The 19650-nt window shown below is 35.3% G+C and overlaps 1 protein-coding gene across 2 annotated transcripts in view; it reads right to left on the bottom strand.

Moving 5' to 3' along the window:
• Positions 1–19650, bottom strand: part of PCDH7 (protocadherin 7) — a 263004-nt gene that overhangs the window by 119138 nt on the left and 124216 nt on the right. The window contains exon 2 of one of the 2 annotated variants that reach the window (XM_026037568.1): positions 16478–16586. In XM_026037568.1, the coding sequence (XP_025893353.1) occupies positions 16478–16586 (109 nt within the window). Of the gene's footprint in view, positions 1–16369; positions 16587–19650 lie in introns of both variants that reach the window. The other variant, XM_026037567.1, reaches the window with a different exon arrangement.

Genomic DNA, 19650 nt, shown 5'->3' on the forward strand with positions numbered 1-19650 from the left:
CTAAATAAGAATGGGGAGAGTCACAGTAAAGATGCATTAGAAAGGTAAGCATGTATGCTCTTCTAGACCCTTATGTACTATTTGGAGAAATCAGAAAATATTCTAATTCAACGGAATAGAAGGAACTCGAAAACACTGCAGAGCATACCTAATTTTTGGCTAACATATCCATGTGCTTGAAAACATTAAAAGCAAGTTTCTTTGAAAATTTGCATAAAGAAGCAATTAATGTTCTTTTTCTTTTCTTTAGATTATTTTTAGCTAGCTGAACTTAACCTTAAATTGAATGTGACATGTAAATAATTTAAAATGCTAGACTTAAAGACACTTTAAAACATTAAGGATAATCCTAATATAAATATAAAATGTCCTTTTCATTCTTTTTAGCTAAAGAATCTCATTTATTATAATTAATGTCAGAAAGTAACTTGTGTTGAACTCATTTTCACATTAGTGATTATACTGTTGTCATATAATTATCTGCTGCAGGTTTCTTTATTTCTTATGACAATTACAAAAATTAAAAAGTTGCAGCTATGTTGGATACCATGTTTCTGAAATGTCTGCAGAAGTCATTGGATTATAAATGTGTTAAAACCAAACTGAAACATAAATCTGCTTCCAGAAGCACTAAGAGGCATCTTCACCAATACACAATTTTTGTGGCATTGCATCTTCCTTTGAACTACAAAAATATCAGACATCAGACTGCCATTTCTATCAGAAAGCTACAAAAAGTAGTTCTACTACACCTACAAGGATGATTTAATATTGTCTTAATTATAATAATAGCTATTTCTTTATGAATAACAAAAGGGTATTTATTCCTTAAGCTAAAAAACACTCATAAAATGACTTGCATTACAGAGAAGCAATAATACTCCTATTTTTACACAAAAAATAAATTATCTAAATATACCTAAAATATATTTTTCTGAATTGTCCTGAAAATGAATGTATTCTATGATCATTTAGAGTTAAGAAACAGAAGAAAGGTGTCTGTCAGCACAGCTGCTATGTTCTCATGAGTAACGGAAGCTCTTTTCAAGCTTTAGTTATTGTTGTTCACAGGTGCTAGACGTACTTGTTAGCAATAAAGAACCTCTAAGGGTAAAAAAATATATAGGCCTAAGAGAGTCAGAGCAACTCCATCTGAATCTAACACTGATACTTCACTTCTAAAATCAAAAGGAGAAGTATGCAAGAGTTTAACTTATTAAATATACTTTACTTATCCTGATGGGAAATCCTCTTGACGCCAATGTCTGATGCCAATCACCAATTTCTAGAACACAGTAAATATGGCTATTGTTTGAATGGTGAGAATAGCCATGCTAAAAGTTGAGATTGATCAAACTAGCAATTGGAATTAACATACCTGAAAGTTGTGGTTACCTAGCTGCAGCTCTACTGATATTCATTTTAAGAAATAGATTTTGCATCTGCTTTGTCATTAACAGGTTTGGTCATTGCCCCCACACTGAGCAGGAAAGGGTTGAGCAGGAAAGTGAACCCAAACCAATTCCCTGGACCTACTTCTTCCTATCCATACTGTGAGATAAACTCTGAAGTCAGGCTCAAAGGCGGAAGTAGAGAGTTTTGCTCTGACACAGTGTGATGCAACTGCATCGCCTGCAAAGATTAGTATTTGGATTAATCATTGATTAATGGTTTGCTTACCATTTTAATTAAAGAACCATTTTATTCTATCCCTGTAATTAATATTAAAAGTTGGGTTATTTTTGTAAAAAGCTATTTTTCAAAGAAAATCCTTTCAAGTATTTCTGTTTTCATTCTTTCATTTTACCAAAGAAAGGGTCTCAGCAAGGCAGCTCTACTACACTGATAAAAAAAATAGTTATCTTTTCTTAACTAAGTAAAATCTGCCAAGGTTTCAAAGAGTGTCCAATTTCAGATCTCGGACACTGGGAAATACATTACAGTTTTCATATTTTTCTTATCTGTCAGAAAGTATAACTAAATGGTAACATTCAGTGCTTTCCTTAAAAATAATAACTTAACATTTGGCATTCGTTTCAGGTTTCTATCCTAGTGATCATTAGTTTAAAAGGTACAGGCAACCTTTAGCCAGATCTTCCAAGACATAAAACAACTCCCTCTGAGGTCAGCAGCATTTTATGTAATGCTGAGGGAGAAAGAGCCATGCTTCCTGAACAGGCTGCATACATAGCTAAGACAATGATAACTGATAAAAAGAAAAAGTGATATGACAGTGTAGGTGATCTTTTGCAAGACACACAATGTTATTTTATATATTGAAAAATTTCTAAGAATATTTTCTATATTTATAATTAATAAATAATATAATTTCTAAATAGAAGTATCATAGTTGATCCTCTCAAGGAACTTTCACAATGATTTTTCTTCCACTATTTTTACACGTTAGACTTTTGGCACTCACAAATTGCCAACTCTCAGAAATTACTTTATTTTTGCTAAAGCTCCATGAGTTACCAGTACGATGAAAAGAATATCTAACTTTCAGGTGTTAGAAATGAAGCATGTAAAATAAAGATGGAAAACTGAAGTTAAATAAAAAATGACGCATATTTATATGTCTGTCTACTATTTTGAAGTCAATCTCTCATCTGTTTTTTGCACAGGAGCTTTCCATTGCTTTCAACATGAAGATTTAATTAAATTTCAGACTTGTAGGATTTAGGCAGTTGAGCGTGTTTCAGCATACAATAAGTACTTGGCCAAAAGTATCTATCATCAAATAAGCATAAAAACAGTTTTTGACATTAACTACAACTACCTACTTCTTTACTGACAGTTTCAGTTAAAACACAGTTGTTAGAGACCTGTAAATATTGGCTTCCCTGGTTGAATAGAATACAGTGTTTTCCCTGAATCTAGGTTTCAGGTGTTAGTAAGGGAATAGCTGTTATAAAATAAAGGGCCTATATACCTTCAAACATGGAAGTGTATTTATCTACTTCTAATGGTTATAATCTGGTTCTTTGCATAGTCGTTACAGTATTGTAGATTCAGTGTTATTGTAGCTCTTGATAGCTGAATCTCAGAAATGATTCATGCTTAAATCTCATTTATACTTAGTGTAGGAACTACAGTTCCCATGAGAAGAAAGTAACTAGTATAGCTTTGTGTTAGAGGATTTAATGCTTTGCAAGATGTGCAAAGGTAAGAATAACTCAGATACAAACTGTGTCTAAACCAGTCTCTGGCTTATTTTTTTGTAAATTATTATGATGGTTGCTAATCCCTTCGTGATTCGCAGCAGAAAACAGGATACATGCAAATCACTGCAATCGCTCTTGCCCCACACATCTGAAGCTATGACCAGACTTATGAAGCATAACACAGGATTCTCTGCTCTCCAAGAGAACAGAAAAGTCAATGAACACAGCAGAAACATTTTTAAAAGCATGTTAATGTAAAACTCAATGAGCTGTAGGAGTATCATCATATTTGTAAGTTCTCTTGAGGCTCAGGCACTACCACATTTTATATGTACATACTACACATATGTATATAGTGTATATATATGTATATACACTGCATATACATGCACATATGTGTGTCTGTATAGATAGAGAGATGTACTTGGAAATTATGGGTTCCTTTACCAAGAATTAGACCAGATATTTGGAAGATCACAGCACAAGAAAGTTTCAGAAGAGAGAGTTGTGAGAAACAAATATTGAAGCAATATGGTAAAATGCAGAAAAAAAATGTTTCTGTAGAAGTGCAGAATTAGCTGAAAGTCTTGAGACAGAGAAGTCCTATCTCTTTATATTCAGGTGTTCTGAACTTGATGGCATCCCTTCACTTAAGAACATTTAAAATTAGTTTTTTTAAAAAGTGGTAGGAAAGATAGGAACCAATGAAGGAACCATAAGCTTTAAACTTTATGCAGTCTAGTTTTCCCCACTAAATACTACTATTCTATTTAGTAAAACTTCCAAAAATATTGTTGAAATTCAGCTCTTGGAGGATTTAGAGTATGTATAATGTTGATGGGAAGTGCCACACTGTGAGCAGACAGAACACTCTGCCCATGATAGAAACCAACACAACCAGAGACATTTGGCAGCTATTGCCATTCAGAGACTGCTGGACTTTGCGTTAGACCCTTTTTACTTAGCTGTTCTGCTGACAGTCTCAACCACAATAGGAGTTAATGCTTTTGGGGACAAAAGCATCTGCTCTGTAGGTAATGTTCTCCAATGCTAACTCATTTTACACAGGACACTTAACTTCCAGCTTATAGTAATGACTTTCTATCACTACTGATCTAGATTTGATTAAATTCTCTCACTGTTTATCTTCACTGTAATAAGCAGATTCACCTCACCAATACAGTTGATTTACCCAGGCTGTTCTATAGAGCTCATCCTAAAAATCTTGTCAGAAAGCAGCAGGAAAAAAGAATAGTACCAGATGGAGATAAACTGTGTTAGAGACAGTATTTTAGTGTTACAACTTTTTAAATTTCCTCAGATAACATAGAATCATAGAATCATAGGATGCCGAAGGTTGGAAGGGACCTCAGAGGTCATCGAGTCCAACCCCCCTGCTCACGCAGGGTCACCTAGAGCACGTGGCACAGGGCTGCATCCAAGCGGCTTTTAAAGATCTCCAAAGAAGGAGACTCCACAACCTCTCTGGGCAGCCTGTTCCAGTGCTTTGTCACCCTCACAGTGAAGAAATGCTTCCTTAAGTTCCTATGGAACCTTTGATGCTTCAGTTTGAAGCCATTTCCTCTAGTCCTATCCCTGCCCACCACTGAAAAGAGGCCGCCCCCCTCCTCCTCACTGCCTCCCTTGAGGTATTTATACACGCTGATCAGGTCCCCCCTCAGCCTCCTCTTCTCCAGGCTGAACAGACCCAGCTCTCTCAGCCTTTGCTCATAGGACAGATGTTCCAGGCCCCTGATCATCCTCGTAGCCCTGCGCTGGACTCTCTCCAGCAGCTCCACATCCCTCTTGTACTGGGGAGCCCAGAACTGCACGCAGTACTCCAGATGTGGCCTCACCAGGGCTGAGTAGAGGGGGATGATCACTTCCCTCGACCTGCTGGAGACGCTTTTCTTAATGCACCCCAGGATCCCGTTGGCCTTCTTGGCCACCAGGGCACACTGCTGCCTCATGGTCAACTTGTCGTCCACCATGACACCCAGGTCCCTCTCTGCGGGGCTGCTCTCCAGCAGGTCCACCCCTAATCTGTACTGGTGTCCAGGGTTATTCCTCCCCAAGTGCAGGACCCTGCACTTGCCCCTGTTGAACCTCATGAGGTTTCTCGCCGCCCAGTCCTCCAGTCTGTCCAGGTCCCTCTGGATGGCAGCACAGCCCTCAGGGCTATCAGCTACTCCACCCAGTTTGGTATCGTCGGCAAACTTGCTGAGGGAGCACTCCAGCCCTTCATCCAGGTCGTTAATGAATAAGTTGAACAGGACCAGACCGAGAACTGACCCCTGGGGGACACCACTAAGTACAGGCCTCCAGCTGGACTCCGCACCATTGACAACCACTCTCTGCACCCTGCCATCGAGCCAATTCCTAATCCACCTCCCCGTCCACACATCTATCCCACACCTTTGGAGCTTGCCCAGGAGGATGCTGTGAGGGACAGTGTCAAAAGCCTTGCTCAAATCCAGATAGACCACATCTACCGCTCTGCCCTCATCTATCCAGCTAGATATTCCTTCGTAGAAGGTGATCAGGTTAGTCAAGCAGGATTTCCCCTTGGTTAATCCATGCTGGCTACTCCTGAGCACCTTCTTCTCCTCCATGTGTCTGGAGAGAGCAGCCAGGATGAGCTGCTCCATCACTTTCCCGGGATAACTTTGATGAAGAAACTTTAGGATGAGATCTTTACATTTTGGAAAGTTTTTTTTTCTTTTCCACTTAAAATTCATAGCGTGAGGAATAGCATGTGGGACTTCACCTGGTAAAGCTAAAGGCAACTGTATCCTTTTGAAGAGAAAAGCAAGAGAAAAATATTCACTTATCTGAACCTCTGGGGGCATCTTGAGGTTTTTTTGTATTCTCCCATTATTACTTGTGTGATTAGATCTAACTGTGCCTGAAGTTTCCCTATCTATGATTCTAACAAGTGAGCTATGCCTCAGAGGAACATGCTTTGTTAGCAATGGTGCATTGGCAGGATAGAGCGTGTCCTCCGTTCTACCCTTTATAAAATCTAGTTTGTATTCTTCTTTGACTGTCAGCCCTCTTTGCTTCGTCATGGCCTAACCATGAGGTAGCCTCTTACACCACAGCTATTGCCCTGAGTGTCTGATTCTGCAACTGTGGCCATTTCCAGTACAGGTGGAAACAAGGGCTAAGAAAAATCAATTCCATTAAAGGGCCCTTTGCACTCTTGTTGAGTCCCTCAGATCCTGCATTTCAAAACAGATACAGAAGGTGTTTTGGTACAGATTAGAATCTGGATTTTTTTTTCTTCTTACCTTTCCCCCTGCACCTTTGGTGTCATCTAGGTAGAAAGCTACAGGCAGAAATAGATTATTTTATGCTCTATCATGAAAAAAAAATGAAGGATAGAATATAGTGCCAAAAATTTTAAATCCTTTGGGTTTTTTTTTTGTCAGGTTTCCTCAGGTCTGTATTAATAATATCCTCTGAGCACTGTCCAGAGCACTCCAAGAGCAGAAGCAGAGCCCATAGTGCTGCTTTTCCGTGCCAGTTCACTCTATTTTGTACACTAAGGTGTGGGAAGCAGGAGCCCAGCAAGACTGAAACAGTAACATCTGTGAGTCATTTGCAGCTTCCTTGCACATTGGCAAATGGATCAGTCACTGTTTTTCCAGGATTCCATGTCAGATTAAATATTTTCTTATAGAAAGTCATTATGAATTTCTATTATCATAGTACAAAATTTCAAAAGGAATGACTCTAAGGACTTTTGGTACTTCTTTTTTAAACTAGAAAATTTTACTTTAACTGTCTTTGTCCAACTTTTTCTTCAAACATTAAGATGGAACTCAATAAGGAAACTATATTAAATACAGTAGTATACTCATGCAGTAGACCACTGAACCAGACATCTTGAAATAGGATATTTAACTTTGATTGGGGTTTTTTTGCATTTGAAAATCAGCATGGTCTCTCATCTCCTTTCTTCCTCTTCTAGAAAACCTTCAGCAACTCATGCAAGTTAACCATTTTATTATTCCCTCATGTGCTGCAGTGTATATCAGATATATAAAGAAATACATTTCCAGAGGTGTCAAATCTACTAGCATATCACAATAATCCTTGCACTGCTATTGCGATAGATGGCAGAATGTGAAAGAGCACAAATTACACAAATTATTGGGGAGGATGGCCACTAGTAAAGAGATTGAAGAGACTGAAAGCATGGAAAGATATTAAAATAATATACGATAGATATTCTGGTTTATTTTTCAAATATCCCATTAAAAAAAACAAAAGGTTTTCTACTCTCCAGTTACAGAATAGAAGGTTCTTTTATAAGGGAACAGCAGTGAAAGTCACAATTACATCAGATCCCTTTGCCTTCTCTTCATAATAAAAGCTTTCAATATTAAATTTCACTGACAAACATTAGATTAATGTCTTATGATGACACAAATGCCATTTCACTGCCGCAAAAGGGGACTCTCCAAAGGCAATATCCATTAATTGTGAGCAAGATACCCCTACACAAGAAAACTATTAATCTACATTGTAGCTGAAACTATTTAAAGAGAAGTATGATACAAGTACCATGCACTTTCTGGTTTCCTGACATTCAGCTTAAAAGCATCTTTTCCTCTGTGGACAAGATTTCCTCTGTGGACACTACTGGTCTTCATAGCACTGTCACCAATAAAAAAAAAATTATAAAATGTTAAAAAAAAAAAAAAAAAAAAGAAGAATTCTCTGATCGGAAAAAAAATCTGCTATAAACTCACAGGTAAAAAAAAATTCATCACTGCAAGTTGGTCCTATGGCTTGTTTACATGCAGTTTTAGATATGATATACTTTGATTTTACTTCCCTTGTTGATGAAATAATACAGATTGCTTAGTAAAAGAACAAGTGCCCCCGCAGGGCTCTTTAGGGTTGATTTGTTCCTTAGATATAGCAAAAAACAGGTTAAGACATGCACACTGGGAAAGCCAGTATGGGCACGTTTGGCTGTGAGAGAGCACACAACTATCACAATAAATTAACTCCATAAGCACTCTTCTTCCCTCACTTGTCTCTTTCTTCTATCAAAGGAATAAAACTCTCATGCCTTAATGTCACTTATTTAACATGGTAGAAAGAAAAAAAGATCTGAATCATGTACCTAAAAATATCTTTCTTATGATTATTATTGTTATTATTTACTGAGAGAGGTCATTGCCCTTTCATGATTCTTGAAAGCAGAATGACTCTGTTATTCTTTGCTGAAACAAGTCAACCTCGCTTGAAATTTTATTTTCAATTATTGTACTAGCAAATTGGTGTGTTTCTCTAAATTTCTAATATTTGTCTTGTTTAAGCATGTTAAGCTAAGATTATTTTGCTACCCGTTCAAGCATTATATTGGAGGTTTTGTTTTATCTAAATACCGTTCTATAGATTTTGATAAACCAACCTAGCACTAGTATTTACTAAAACACATTAAAAACGCACAGAATACTTCTCTCTTGAAGTTTTTCAGACCTTATTTCTGTTTTCCTATATAAATTACTTGCTTCAGGAAGCAACTGTGAAGATCATCAAGAATACGAAATAAAACATTCTTATTAAAAAAGTCATACCGAGGGATCTCTCAGGCTAAAAAGGCTAAATAGATAATTTAGCAACCTACGTGGATTTATCTATACAAATTTGTCCAGTTTCACTTTGCATGGATGAAACTACTAATGTTGCTTCAGTAGTGGGTTTATGGCAAGTCCACACAGATAAATAGTGTGGAAACTGTGCTAGGGAACTGTGATAAAACTTGAAGAATTAAGTTAAGTAGCAACTAGAGGGTTTTTTTTTCTATCTCACACATCATCATGTAAAAAATACTGCTTTCAGAGAGACTTTTTTTTGTTTGGCCTTGCATGTTTTGTCATAGTCATCTTGATATTTTATTAAAAAAACCCAAAAATTACATTATTTTGAAACATCTGAAGAAACAAAAGAGAAAACACTGTAAGAAGTGAATTTACTTCAATATGAAAATGCAACATCCTATATCTCTGGTAATTACATCAATAATTCAGGGTAGTACCTATTTGGTCAGTGTACATAAACACTACTTTTACTCAAAGTGAAGTATCTACCAAAAGATGGTTAAAATTTTCAAATTCATAATTATTTCATCGATAGTCATGTGCCAGTTGAATACATTTAGAATTTGAATCTGTGTGCAGACTTTCAAAAATAAATCTTTCGGAAAGTTATGGTTCATTTAGGTTCCACTGTGCAGCCAGCTGGATTTGTTGCTGTCCCAAAAAGCACATTTTGAAAATAAAATCAGATTTTTCATCCAGATTGCAACATTTCATAGGTGATAGTTTTAAAAACAGGCTCAACAGTTTCTTCTCTTCATCTTGTCAATCATTTTCTAATATAAGAAGAGTGACATAACATCAACCTTAAAATTTGTATGAGAAAGACAAAATGACTGAGATGATTTTATTTTACAAGGTGGTATCAAATAAAATATTGACACTTGCTGTTATGAAAAATACTTAAATAAATAGACTAGTAAATGGCAATCAGTGGTAGAGAACAAAAGGCATTTTCCACTGAATTGGAGGAAAGAAGCCCATTCTAAAGGGTTTCTTTTGGGTCTTGATCATCCTTGAAGATTAAAAGGGGCTGAAAAAGTAAAGTTGTCTAGGAAACTGAAGATATCATCATTAAATATAAAAAGAGATAATCTGTTGCAACAATGCAATCCTATTTTCCCAGTGGAAACATACATCATGTGGAAAAGACTGCTCAAACTGAGGGAAAATAATTTTGCCTTGCCTATATGCATGAGATTTTTTGCAGGAAAGAGGCTGCAGGGGATGCAAAGGTTGCTAATTATTCCGCACATAACCGAGATGTCTGCAAAGTTTGGAATTTGTCCTCTCCTGCATTCACATCTCTGCCAGTCTCAAAGAGATTTCTGCAGTCTGCAGCAGTGGGAGGCAGCCTGAACTAGCAGCTGGCACGGGGGACTTGGATAAAAGCCTAGCCCCACTAAGTCAATAACAGAACTCTCATCAGCTTCACTGAGAACTGGAAGTTGTTGTCCAAATCATTATTCTTTGAGGGGTGGGCAGCATTGACATTACCTCATAGAACAGTTACCACATCAAAGATCAATTGATAGTATGACATTGGACATACCACTACACTTTTTGATGATTTAGTTCTCCATTCCTCAGTTTAATATGTTCTTTCATATCCACCTCAGTGGATTGATTTGAAATTCATAGTTGAGGCAGGTTATGTAAGTGCAACTGTCTAGATCTCGTGGGTATTTGCAGTAAGAACTGACTCACCAAGTGTGTACATGCATGCACACCCACTTACATATAAAGCCATTCCTTGCTGCTGCTTCCTAACAGACATTATAATTACAGGAATATTTAGTTAAAAATGTAAATCTTTTCTCCATTTTCAAGTTATTGATTAAAAACTGGTGACATCTCAACACAGTTTTCATTTTTAAGGGGAATAAAAGAAAACTGGGTAATTCTTGTAGTTGTAGTAAATGGGTAATTCTAATTGTGTGCTATCAATATATTTGGGAATAGTGAACAAATATTTTAAGTATTTTCTTTTTAATGGTATGATACTGAAATAAGGACTTCGGGAAGGAATCTTGCTATATAAAATTAAAACAAATGAACCGTATGCTATACTTCATTGTGAGGCACAAAAAGGAACTAAAGAAAATAGAATGGGAAAGTAACAGCCAAGAACAGCAAGAGAAATAACAAAACTATTCAGAAAAATTCTGAATTCCTTGCTAGCTATGCTATTGATGTGAAGGGTGGATTTCCTATACAGAAATTTGAGCTTCTGTTTTGATTCCAGCAGATCCAATCATACACCCATAATCCTGATTAAGCTGGAAACAATTCACAGTGATACTCAGACTCTAAACAGTATACGTCATGAATAGAAAACATACAGAAGTTCTTGGTATTTCTCTGGTCTCAGAATATAAGATAAGGAGAAAGGACATAAATACACACTGTTTTGGTGGCTTCAAAGGAGTTATTTCTCATCACACTGCTGTCCTGTGTTCCCTGTTGTCTCTTGTTTTGCATTATGCACATGAAGTAAAATGTAAACATGGAAAAGTAGGTAAAATACAAATAACAAAAAACCTTAGTGCAAGGACATGCAATTCATAATCTAGAATAATTGTTTGTTTTTGAAACTATCTTATTATGCTAATAGATTAAAATTATGTATATTATCACCAGCAATATGCAACACAATCAAAATGAACATCTCCATTTCCATCGTAAAAATACACATCTAACACTTCAAAAATACACAATAACTCTTAAAAAGAACCAATACCATCTAGTTTTGAAATTGAAAGTATTGCCATGCATATCAATTAATTGGATTGCAAACTATATATTCCCCTGCTGAAGAAACTCACAGACATATGGGGTGAGGACATCCAAAGGAACATGATAAAAGATTAAAAATGAAGAAAATGAAAAAAAGGAAAGCAGCCAATGTTCTTCCCAGCTAGATTCGTTGTCTTACATAAGGCCATATGAGTGTAACAGGGACCCCTGCATAGTTTATCTTCTGTCTTAGCAACTGATTTTTTTCCTGTTACAAAAAATGTCTTTCTAAGGCCTTTTTAAAGACCACTTATATTTTTCTCCCTCTTTCTACAGGTCTTACCAGAATACCCATTCTCACAATGAACTGGGCCAAGCCACACTACAGCTCTGAATATGTACGTTCCAAAACATTACCCATACATGTTGCTAGGTTCACAGAATCCAGAGATCATTGTGTGCATAATTACAGGTAGGATTTGTCAGAAGCAAGGATGAGAATTTTTTCTTGATCAAAATGTGTATGTTATAATAGTCTGTTCAGCCCTTGCATGCTTATCTTGCATACCATGAATGCCTTGTTTAAAGTGATATCAGATCTTTGACACTTACAGTCTAAATTTGTAATACTGAAATATGGTCTATGTTGCAGACCAAGGATGTATTCATGTAGAAATACCAGTGCTAACTTTAAAACAGGTATCTCAGGTGTGAAAAACAGTCTAATTGTCACAGCTTGGAAACAAATCTCTAGGGAAGAATATCTGAGTTGAAATCGACAGTGCTGCAGCTTTGCTGCTCTATGTATTCCCATGGAATTAGACAAAAAATCAAACTGATTTGTCCACTACATGTGCAAATAAATAGAAAATGCACAGATCCAAAACCAAACCATACCAAAACAAAATTTAAAATTTCTGAAATATAATGAAATATTTCCAAAAAAACTGTAAAAGATATGAAAGACCTAACAGAGCTAGGTGAATGGGCATTATTAAAAACAGAACAGTAAAAAGCTCTGCTTAGAGCCTGTACATGTAATTAATGAAAAAGAAATTACTATGAAGAGGCTGTATTGTCTGTTGGCAAATGATAAATGTTCATCTTTAGCTATTCCTACGTTAGAAGAAACATCAGAGGTTCAAGGAAATAAAAAAATAACAGGTACATAGATGATCAAAGAATGAAAAGCCTAGGAATATATAGTCCAGAAAAAAATTATATGGAAATGTAATAACACATAGTATGTAAAAAGTAAAATGTAACATCTCTTGTGATTATACTAAAAAAGAAATTACTAAAACTGAAAGGAAATGAATCTAAAAAGGAAGGAATAAGTCTAAAAAGCAAATAAAAATAAAATCATCCTAACTTTGATAGTTTAAAAGGAACTCACTGTCAAGAGATATCCTTGAGGCCAGTAACTTGAACAGAGTTAATGCTTTATGATAAATTAGACTGGTAATTTTTTAAAAAATGATTAGGCTCTAGCACATGCTGATTACTAATTGTTAGAAGGTAAGGTAATTTACCATTAGGCTTTTTTACCTTCCCCTGAGATACAATAGAAAAAGAAGTCAAAGTCTAAAAGACCAGGAAATTCATCTAACATGGTAATTTCTTTACCATAACACACAACCAAAAATGTAATAAAAATGTTCTCAAGAAATCACTGTGCAATTTACATTAAGACAGTGCCATTCCAACACCAAATTAGAGAAGGCGGCTGCATACACAAGTAGAATTTCCTTCTAAGGAAAGCTCCAAGGGCAGGGGATAAATTAACTCAGAAGTTTCTTCTGGTTCTGCATATTTTACTAATTAAAAGATCTTTTCATACTGCATTTTCACAGCCAATCTGCTAGCACTCCTTTTTCTTCTGATTTTTTTTTTTCTTCTACATCTGACACCACGGCTAATCATCAGAAGAAAACTTCAGTCTACATCTGACAATAATGTGGGCTGATCATCTCTTGTGTGGCTTATTCTAACAAAACCAATGCCTTTTCCCTGTTGTTTCATTCTAGCATTTTACTCTTTCTAACCTGAGAACCAACAAACAGGCAGCCAAATTTGAATCAAATTTAGAGTCCAAATGTGCACTCTGCCTCCTTCTTTTGTTTTGCTAAGTCTTCTCACTTTGTACAAAAAAGTATCAAAAATATTAGAGGGCTTCTGTTATTGTGCTGAAAATTCTCATTTCAAACTTTAAAATGAAAGTAACTACAAAACATTTATTTAGAACTGCATTTTTTTTCACACCAACCAAAATTAAATGGCAAATTCAGAAGTAATAAGAATTAAGAACTATGATAGCTTTCAAAATGCTGTTTCCATGGAAAATCTGCATGAAAACCCAATACAAATTCTGATTAAAGCCTAACCAAGCTAAGCACTATAGACTACCTAGATTCCAATTAAATGTGACAAATGAATACTTGACAGGTTTCAATTCCAATTCTATTTATGTCAGAATGATCCATTCATCCTGAAGATTACATTACTAGAACTTGAACAATACAACTGTACTTAAATATCTAAAATACAGGTGGACTTAAAAATCAGATCACAGAAAACTCTCACTCAAATATTTAATGTTACATATATATGAAGGAACAAAGGTACATTTCATCCTGATCTGTCATTATTTATAGATTAATGTTAGCAAAAATTTCTAGAGGCAGATGACAAGCCACTGTTGAAATCTTATTTTAAAAAAGTGACAGCATAATCCAAAAGTCTGTAGAGTATAATTTTCATCACAATGTCACCCACCTTTCAAAGGTCTCAGTTTAAGATTTTATAAAGAAGGAATTCTTGATTACCATATGCAAGTCATGACACTGTTTTTTTTAAATTATGTTTTTGCTTTCATTCACTTATTCATCAGATAACAGACTTTTTCTAGCTCTTTGTTTCTATTTACTCTATGTATAACTATTTAGCTATTATTCTGAAGGCAAATTCACCTTGCCAAACATAAATGAACATGTACCAAAAAATCAAAGCAATGTCTAAAGTACATCAATTAGTAGAGTGCAATGCTACTTCTTGCATCAACTCAAAAGTTTAAACAAACTATTTTTGATACGTCTCAAGAACTGAATTCATATTGCTCTTCACTTCCAATTACTTCAGAAAGTATGGTTATTTTCACTGAGTACAGAATTTATTAAAAGGCATGCTTAATAGTTGTTCTGCAGTTTTTCTGAGATGGTTCATATGCACTCTAATGTACTTTCTGAACTTGGAAATTAATCTCTACTACACTGCTGTATGTCTAGGGGAAAGAATAAATTGTTTAGCTTCATTTTCATTTAGCTTCATTTTCATTTAGCTTCATTTTCACTAGAAAAATCTCACTACAAAGTAGATAATCAAATAATCATTCCAATTTAGGATTAATCTCCACAAATCCCTTTTTATTTTTGTTCTTTTTTTCTGCTAACAATACTACTCTCTCCCCTATTATACACACAGGATAAAAAGCAAATTAAAAAAAATATATATTTATACAAACATCTGGGTATAAACTATATAAACACTTACACACACATTTAACCGGTATCATGTTTTTAGATAGATGAAACCATTTGCTTTTTTGATCAATTCATACGCATAATTTGAAATAGTCATTTGCTTTTGGAATAGACATTATAAGCAAATGCAGACTGCTCTAACTTTTCTTCAGTCTTCATATATACTGCATTTTAGCATTATCTTATCATGGAAAATAATATTTTATTGAGTCAATACACCTATTTCAGAAAAGACCAAAAAAAAAAAAAAAAAAAAAAGAATTATCCACTGCTGTAATCTCTGAAAAAAAGGCCAAGGTTGGCTATGTACTTAGCCAAACTTGTTCATTTATTCTATACCAGAAAATATACTCTCTTCTTACATATACCCCTATTGTCATGAGATTAACAAACCCATTATTTCTTTGTTTATCAAAAAAAAAATGTACATTTTGACACACAACAATATATTCTGGGGCAAATCCTGAGATAACGAAGTCAATTACTGACTTCATCAGACTGTAGATGGAGGCCAATAAATAGAGGGCAATAAATGTTTCAGAGTTTATGAAATACATTTCAAATTGAAAATATTTTTAAATTTTCTCAATAATTTTAGAAAAGGAAAATGAAAATTAAGATTTAAACTACCACAATATTTTAAGTGCTCAAGAATCCCTCATAAAATGCACAACGGTTCAGTTTTCCCCTTCTATATAGATGGACTCTGAATTTAAAGGAGATGTCATAAAAGTATTCTGCCTAACAAAATGTGGGGAAAAAAAGGAAAGTAATGTTCCTTTTTTCTAAACAATCAAGTATTGAATTGACACTCAGTGCTATTTTTAAAACAGTTTGTGTAACATTTTGGGGAGAAAGGAAATTCTCTAGTACACATTTTTTAAATCCTACTTTCTTTTTCCTAATGCTGGGTATATTACTTTCTGGGAAATTTCCTAGTAGTTGGCGGGGGGGGGGGGGAAAAAAAAAGGAAGAAAAAGAAAACACATGTCCATTATGGTCCTTTATCTAAAAAGAGAACTTTTAATTAAATTACAATTTTCCCAGCCCTCTCCTGAAATTTGTTTTTCAAGGTTTTAACTGCTTCTGCAGCATAGTTTTATAATCATGTAACGAAAAGAAAGTGCTGATTTTAATAGGAATGTTATGTTCCATTATTTGGTATATCCTCATTTTAACAGACTTTAAAATAAAATAATTACAATTTAAACTATTTAAGATATTTATTTATTTGTTTTGGTCTGACCTTTCCAAAAGTCTACTTAGTATCACTTGCTAGTGTGATTATGTGTGTGAATGTTGTGTTTGCCCCTACCATTTTCCATATGCTCTGCCTCACCAACACTGCCATCCGGCGTAGTCCTTTCGTAGTTGTCCTCTGGGAGTGGAAGGGCACCCAGTCTTGGCCCTGATGAACTCTTACTGCTTGGTGTTTCTGACTCCTCCAGACCGCTGTCATAGCAACTCTGCAATGACCCTTGATGCGGGTCCTGAGGCTGACTCACAACAGAAAACGTCACTCTACGAAATGGCTGCAAGAGAAAAGATTCTGAATGTCACTGAGAAGTTCGGTCTTTGAACAACTAATTCTCAAAACATGACTTAAGCAAACTAATATCTTAACATTTACTGATTAAACAATTTTGTCTAAATTAAAACAAACAATAATCACAGTCCTTAAAAGGCTTCTATAGGGGTAATCTATGGATTTTTGCTGTGCAATGCAGTGCAGAACCTTTACACAGTTTTGCATAGTCTCCTTTCAGATAACTGCATTAGCTAACAAATATTTTATATATATATAGATATATATATTCATAAATATAGTTTCTCTTTTGCTCCATAGAAATAACCTGGAGTTTATGGAGTTTATTCCAAACTGCATAAAGCTACTTGACAGTGTGTGCCTGAGTATGTTTAAGACTATGTGGGTGGGCATAAATGCTCACCTGTAAACTATATTGTGGCTATTAACAACATAGCAACACACCCATAAGCTGTTTCAGAAATCAGTTCCTGTGGTTTGGAAGCTAGTTGACATGAGGAGGGAGAGGTAAAAAAAAGTGTTCAGTCTCTTAGCTCTTTTGCCATAAAATTCAGTGCCTGGAGATAGGGTGTGTTGCCAGCTGACTTAATAAAGCCTTTAAAGTATTGCAAGCACAGCTGACACCACATGTTTCCACTGGGACTGTACAAACACAGATTGTTACAGATTTGTATTCATTCAAAATGACAGATATTACTGTTGCTTCTAAGAGTTTACATATTGAACTCTGACATCCATGTGTATTTCAGGAAATGGGAGACTTCTATCCCTACATTTCAAAGGACATTGAAGGCAGGTTATGATATTCAGTAAAAAACTAAGGGATTCTCCTATGATTTAAGCTACACCCGAATGAAATAATTTACTGCTAAAAAATTGCCTTTTCTTTATTTGGCTCTGACCAAGCTCTGCAGCACTTGAAAACCACAGAAAAGTATTTTAAGTTCTAATAAAGAATCTACTTTAGCAGGTAGACTTGTGTGTTCAAACAGATGTATGCAGCTGTGTGTATATGCATATATGTGTGTGTGTGTGTGTGTAGATATATTCTATCTAGAAAACACCTTCTAAAGCATACATCAATAGGCTCATTTTATAAGACACTATGCAGACTTTGCTTGTTTAAAATGTGAGGTCTGAGTGCACTGCCCACCTTGATAACCTAATGTGTTTCAAACCCTATGTTGGATGTGACATCAATATACATCACCCTCCACTAGTGTCTGTGGTAACTAAAGAGTGGAACCGTGTACGCAAGCCAGCAGGGAGGAAACTCTCTCGTATTTTAAACTACAAACTTACACAAGTCCCGAAAAATCAAAGTCCACATTAATCTTATGATTAGAGGGCGGCGTTTCGGTGAGAATTAATATTTTTTAAAAATGTAAGCAAGGCTTCCTGGCTGAAGTAAATCAGAACATAAGGTAGCCTCTCTGACCATTTTGGGTGTCCTCCATCTCAACTCCAGTTTGGCATTGCCTTTCTTGTGTTAGGGGATGCAAATTTAGTAGGTAAAGTATTTGTGTTTACTTAGACCTTGTCTTGAATATCATGGAGGTCTCCAATAAGTACTTAGCTGCAAGAAATACTGCCATAAGTCCAAAAAGATAAAAATTCAGGAAGTGATTCTCAGAATTTGCAGACTACTACTACCCTATATTTTCCTCTTACCAAACATTCATTATTAAGAACTCCACTTAAAAGGCTCTGCAGATCTGACAAACATATGATAACCCAATAACTCTCAGACTACCATCAAACCATGTATCCGAGTTTTGCAATCTCTGTTAAAAGAGAGATCTTGGAGTAAAATTTATCTGAAAAATAGTGAAAGTAATGACCTCCAGCTCAGAGCGAAGTTAAATGCAACCTATCGTTAAAATATGAAGATTCTGCTCCTTCTTCAGTTCCCGGAAAACTATATTTTCAGTTCTAACCATGGATAACTGTGTATGGATAAAGTGTATGACAATTAGGCAGAATTCAACAGTCGGGTGTAAAACCTGTATTTCATGATTATCACACTCTCCTTATTACAAAGTATTCTAAAACACCATTTTGGAACAACCTCTTTGAAATTTCTCATTAGGATTTAATCTGAGGAGATAAATATTACCACCCACTGAAGTACTGCTTAAAGGTTTTTAAGGTTTTATTCCATAAGGGTGATGAATCAATGCCACCTACTTCCTAGATATAATCACTTGCCTAGGGTCTTCTTGTGGAAAAGACACATTTTATCAGGAACAGACTGCATCATTTGTAGTTATTAGTAGAATCAGAGCAATGTAATTTAAGCTAGGATTTAAAAGAAATTACCAGGGATTATTTAAAAATTTCTTCCCCCTTCACACTTGCTTTTTGGGAAACTTGTACACAATCACAAGTACACAGTACTTGGTTATCACATCTGCAATTATTATAAAAATAAAAGTAAATATATTTAAAACAAGTATCATGGAATGGGAACCCTCTGGTTTTCTTTCCCATATTCTTTTCAGGAATTAGGTCTTCAGTAGACAGAATATAGAGAAGAAAACAGGCATATATTATGGATGTCTGAAAATCCCTTGGAAGTTTATTATCTGTGTTATAAGCTAAAATAAATTTGATGGATCCTTAGTAAGTTATTAATAAATTGGTTTTAAACCAGGGTCAGGTGTTCATCTTCTTGCTCTTCTCAAGTGCTAGTCTTGGTCAGAATTATCCGACACTATTCAGTTCAGCAGAACCAAGTCAGCTCATTCCACAGAATATAAACGAATATAACAACAGCAAAATCCTATCCCAAAAAATGATGTGCATGTTAATTGTTATTCTGAAGCATTTATTACACTTCTATTGCTGGTACAGATATCAGAATTTGTACTGTATATTGCATTACTTCTGAGAACCAGATCTTCTCAGTCAGTATTATAAATTTCGAATGCATCGTGCCTCCTGGAATAACATCACAGGCTGTGCTTTGCTGATAAAAAGAAATAGACCTTGATGATAATATATGTTTGCCATCAACTTAGTTAAGGAACACTATAGTTGATAAATTTAAT

Source organism: Nothoprocta perdicaria, unplaced genomic scaffold (genome assembly GCF_003342845.1).
Source record: "Nothoprocta perdicaria isolate Ctin4 unplaced genomic scaffold, notPer1 scaffold_2, whole genome shotgun sequence".
In the NCBI taxonomy this organism is placed as follows: Eukaryota; Metazoa; Chordata; class Aves; order Tinamiformes; family Tinamidae; genus Nothoprocta; species Nothoprocta perdicaria.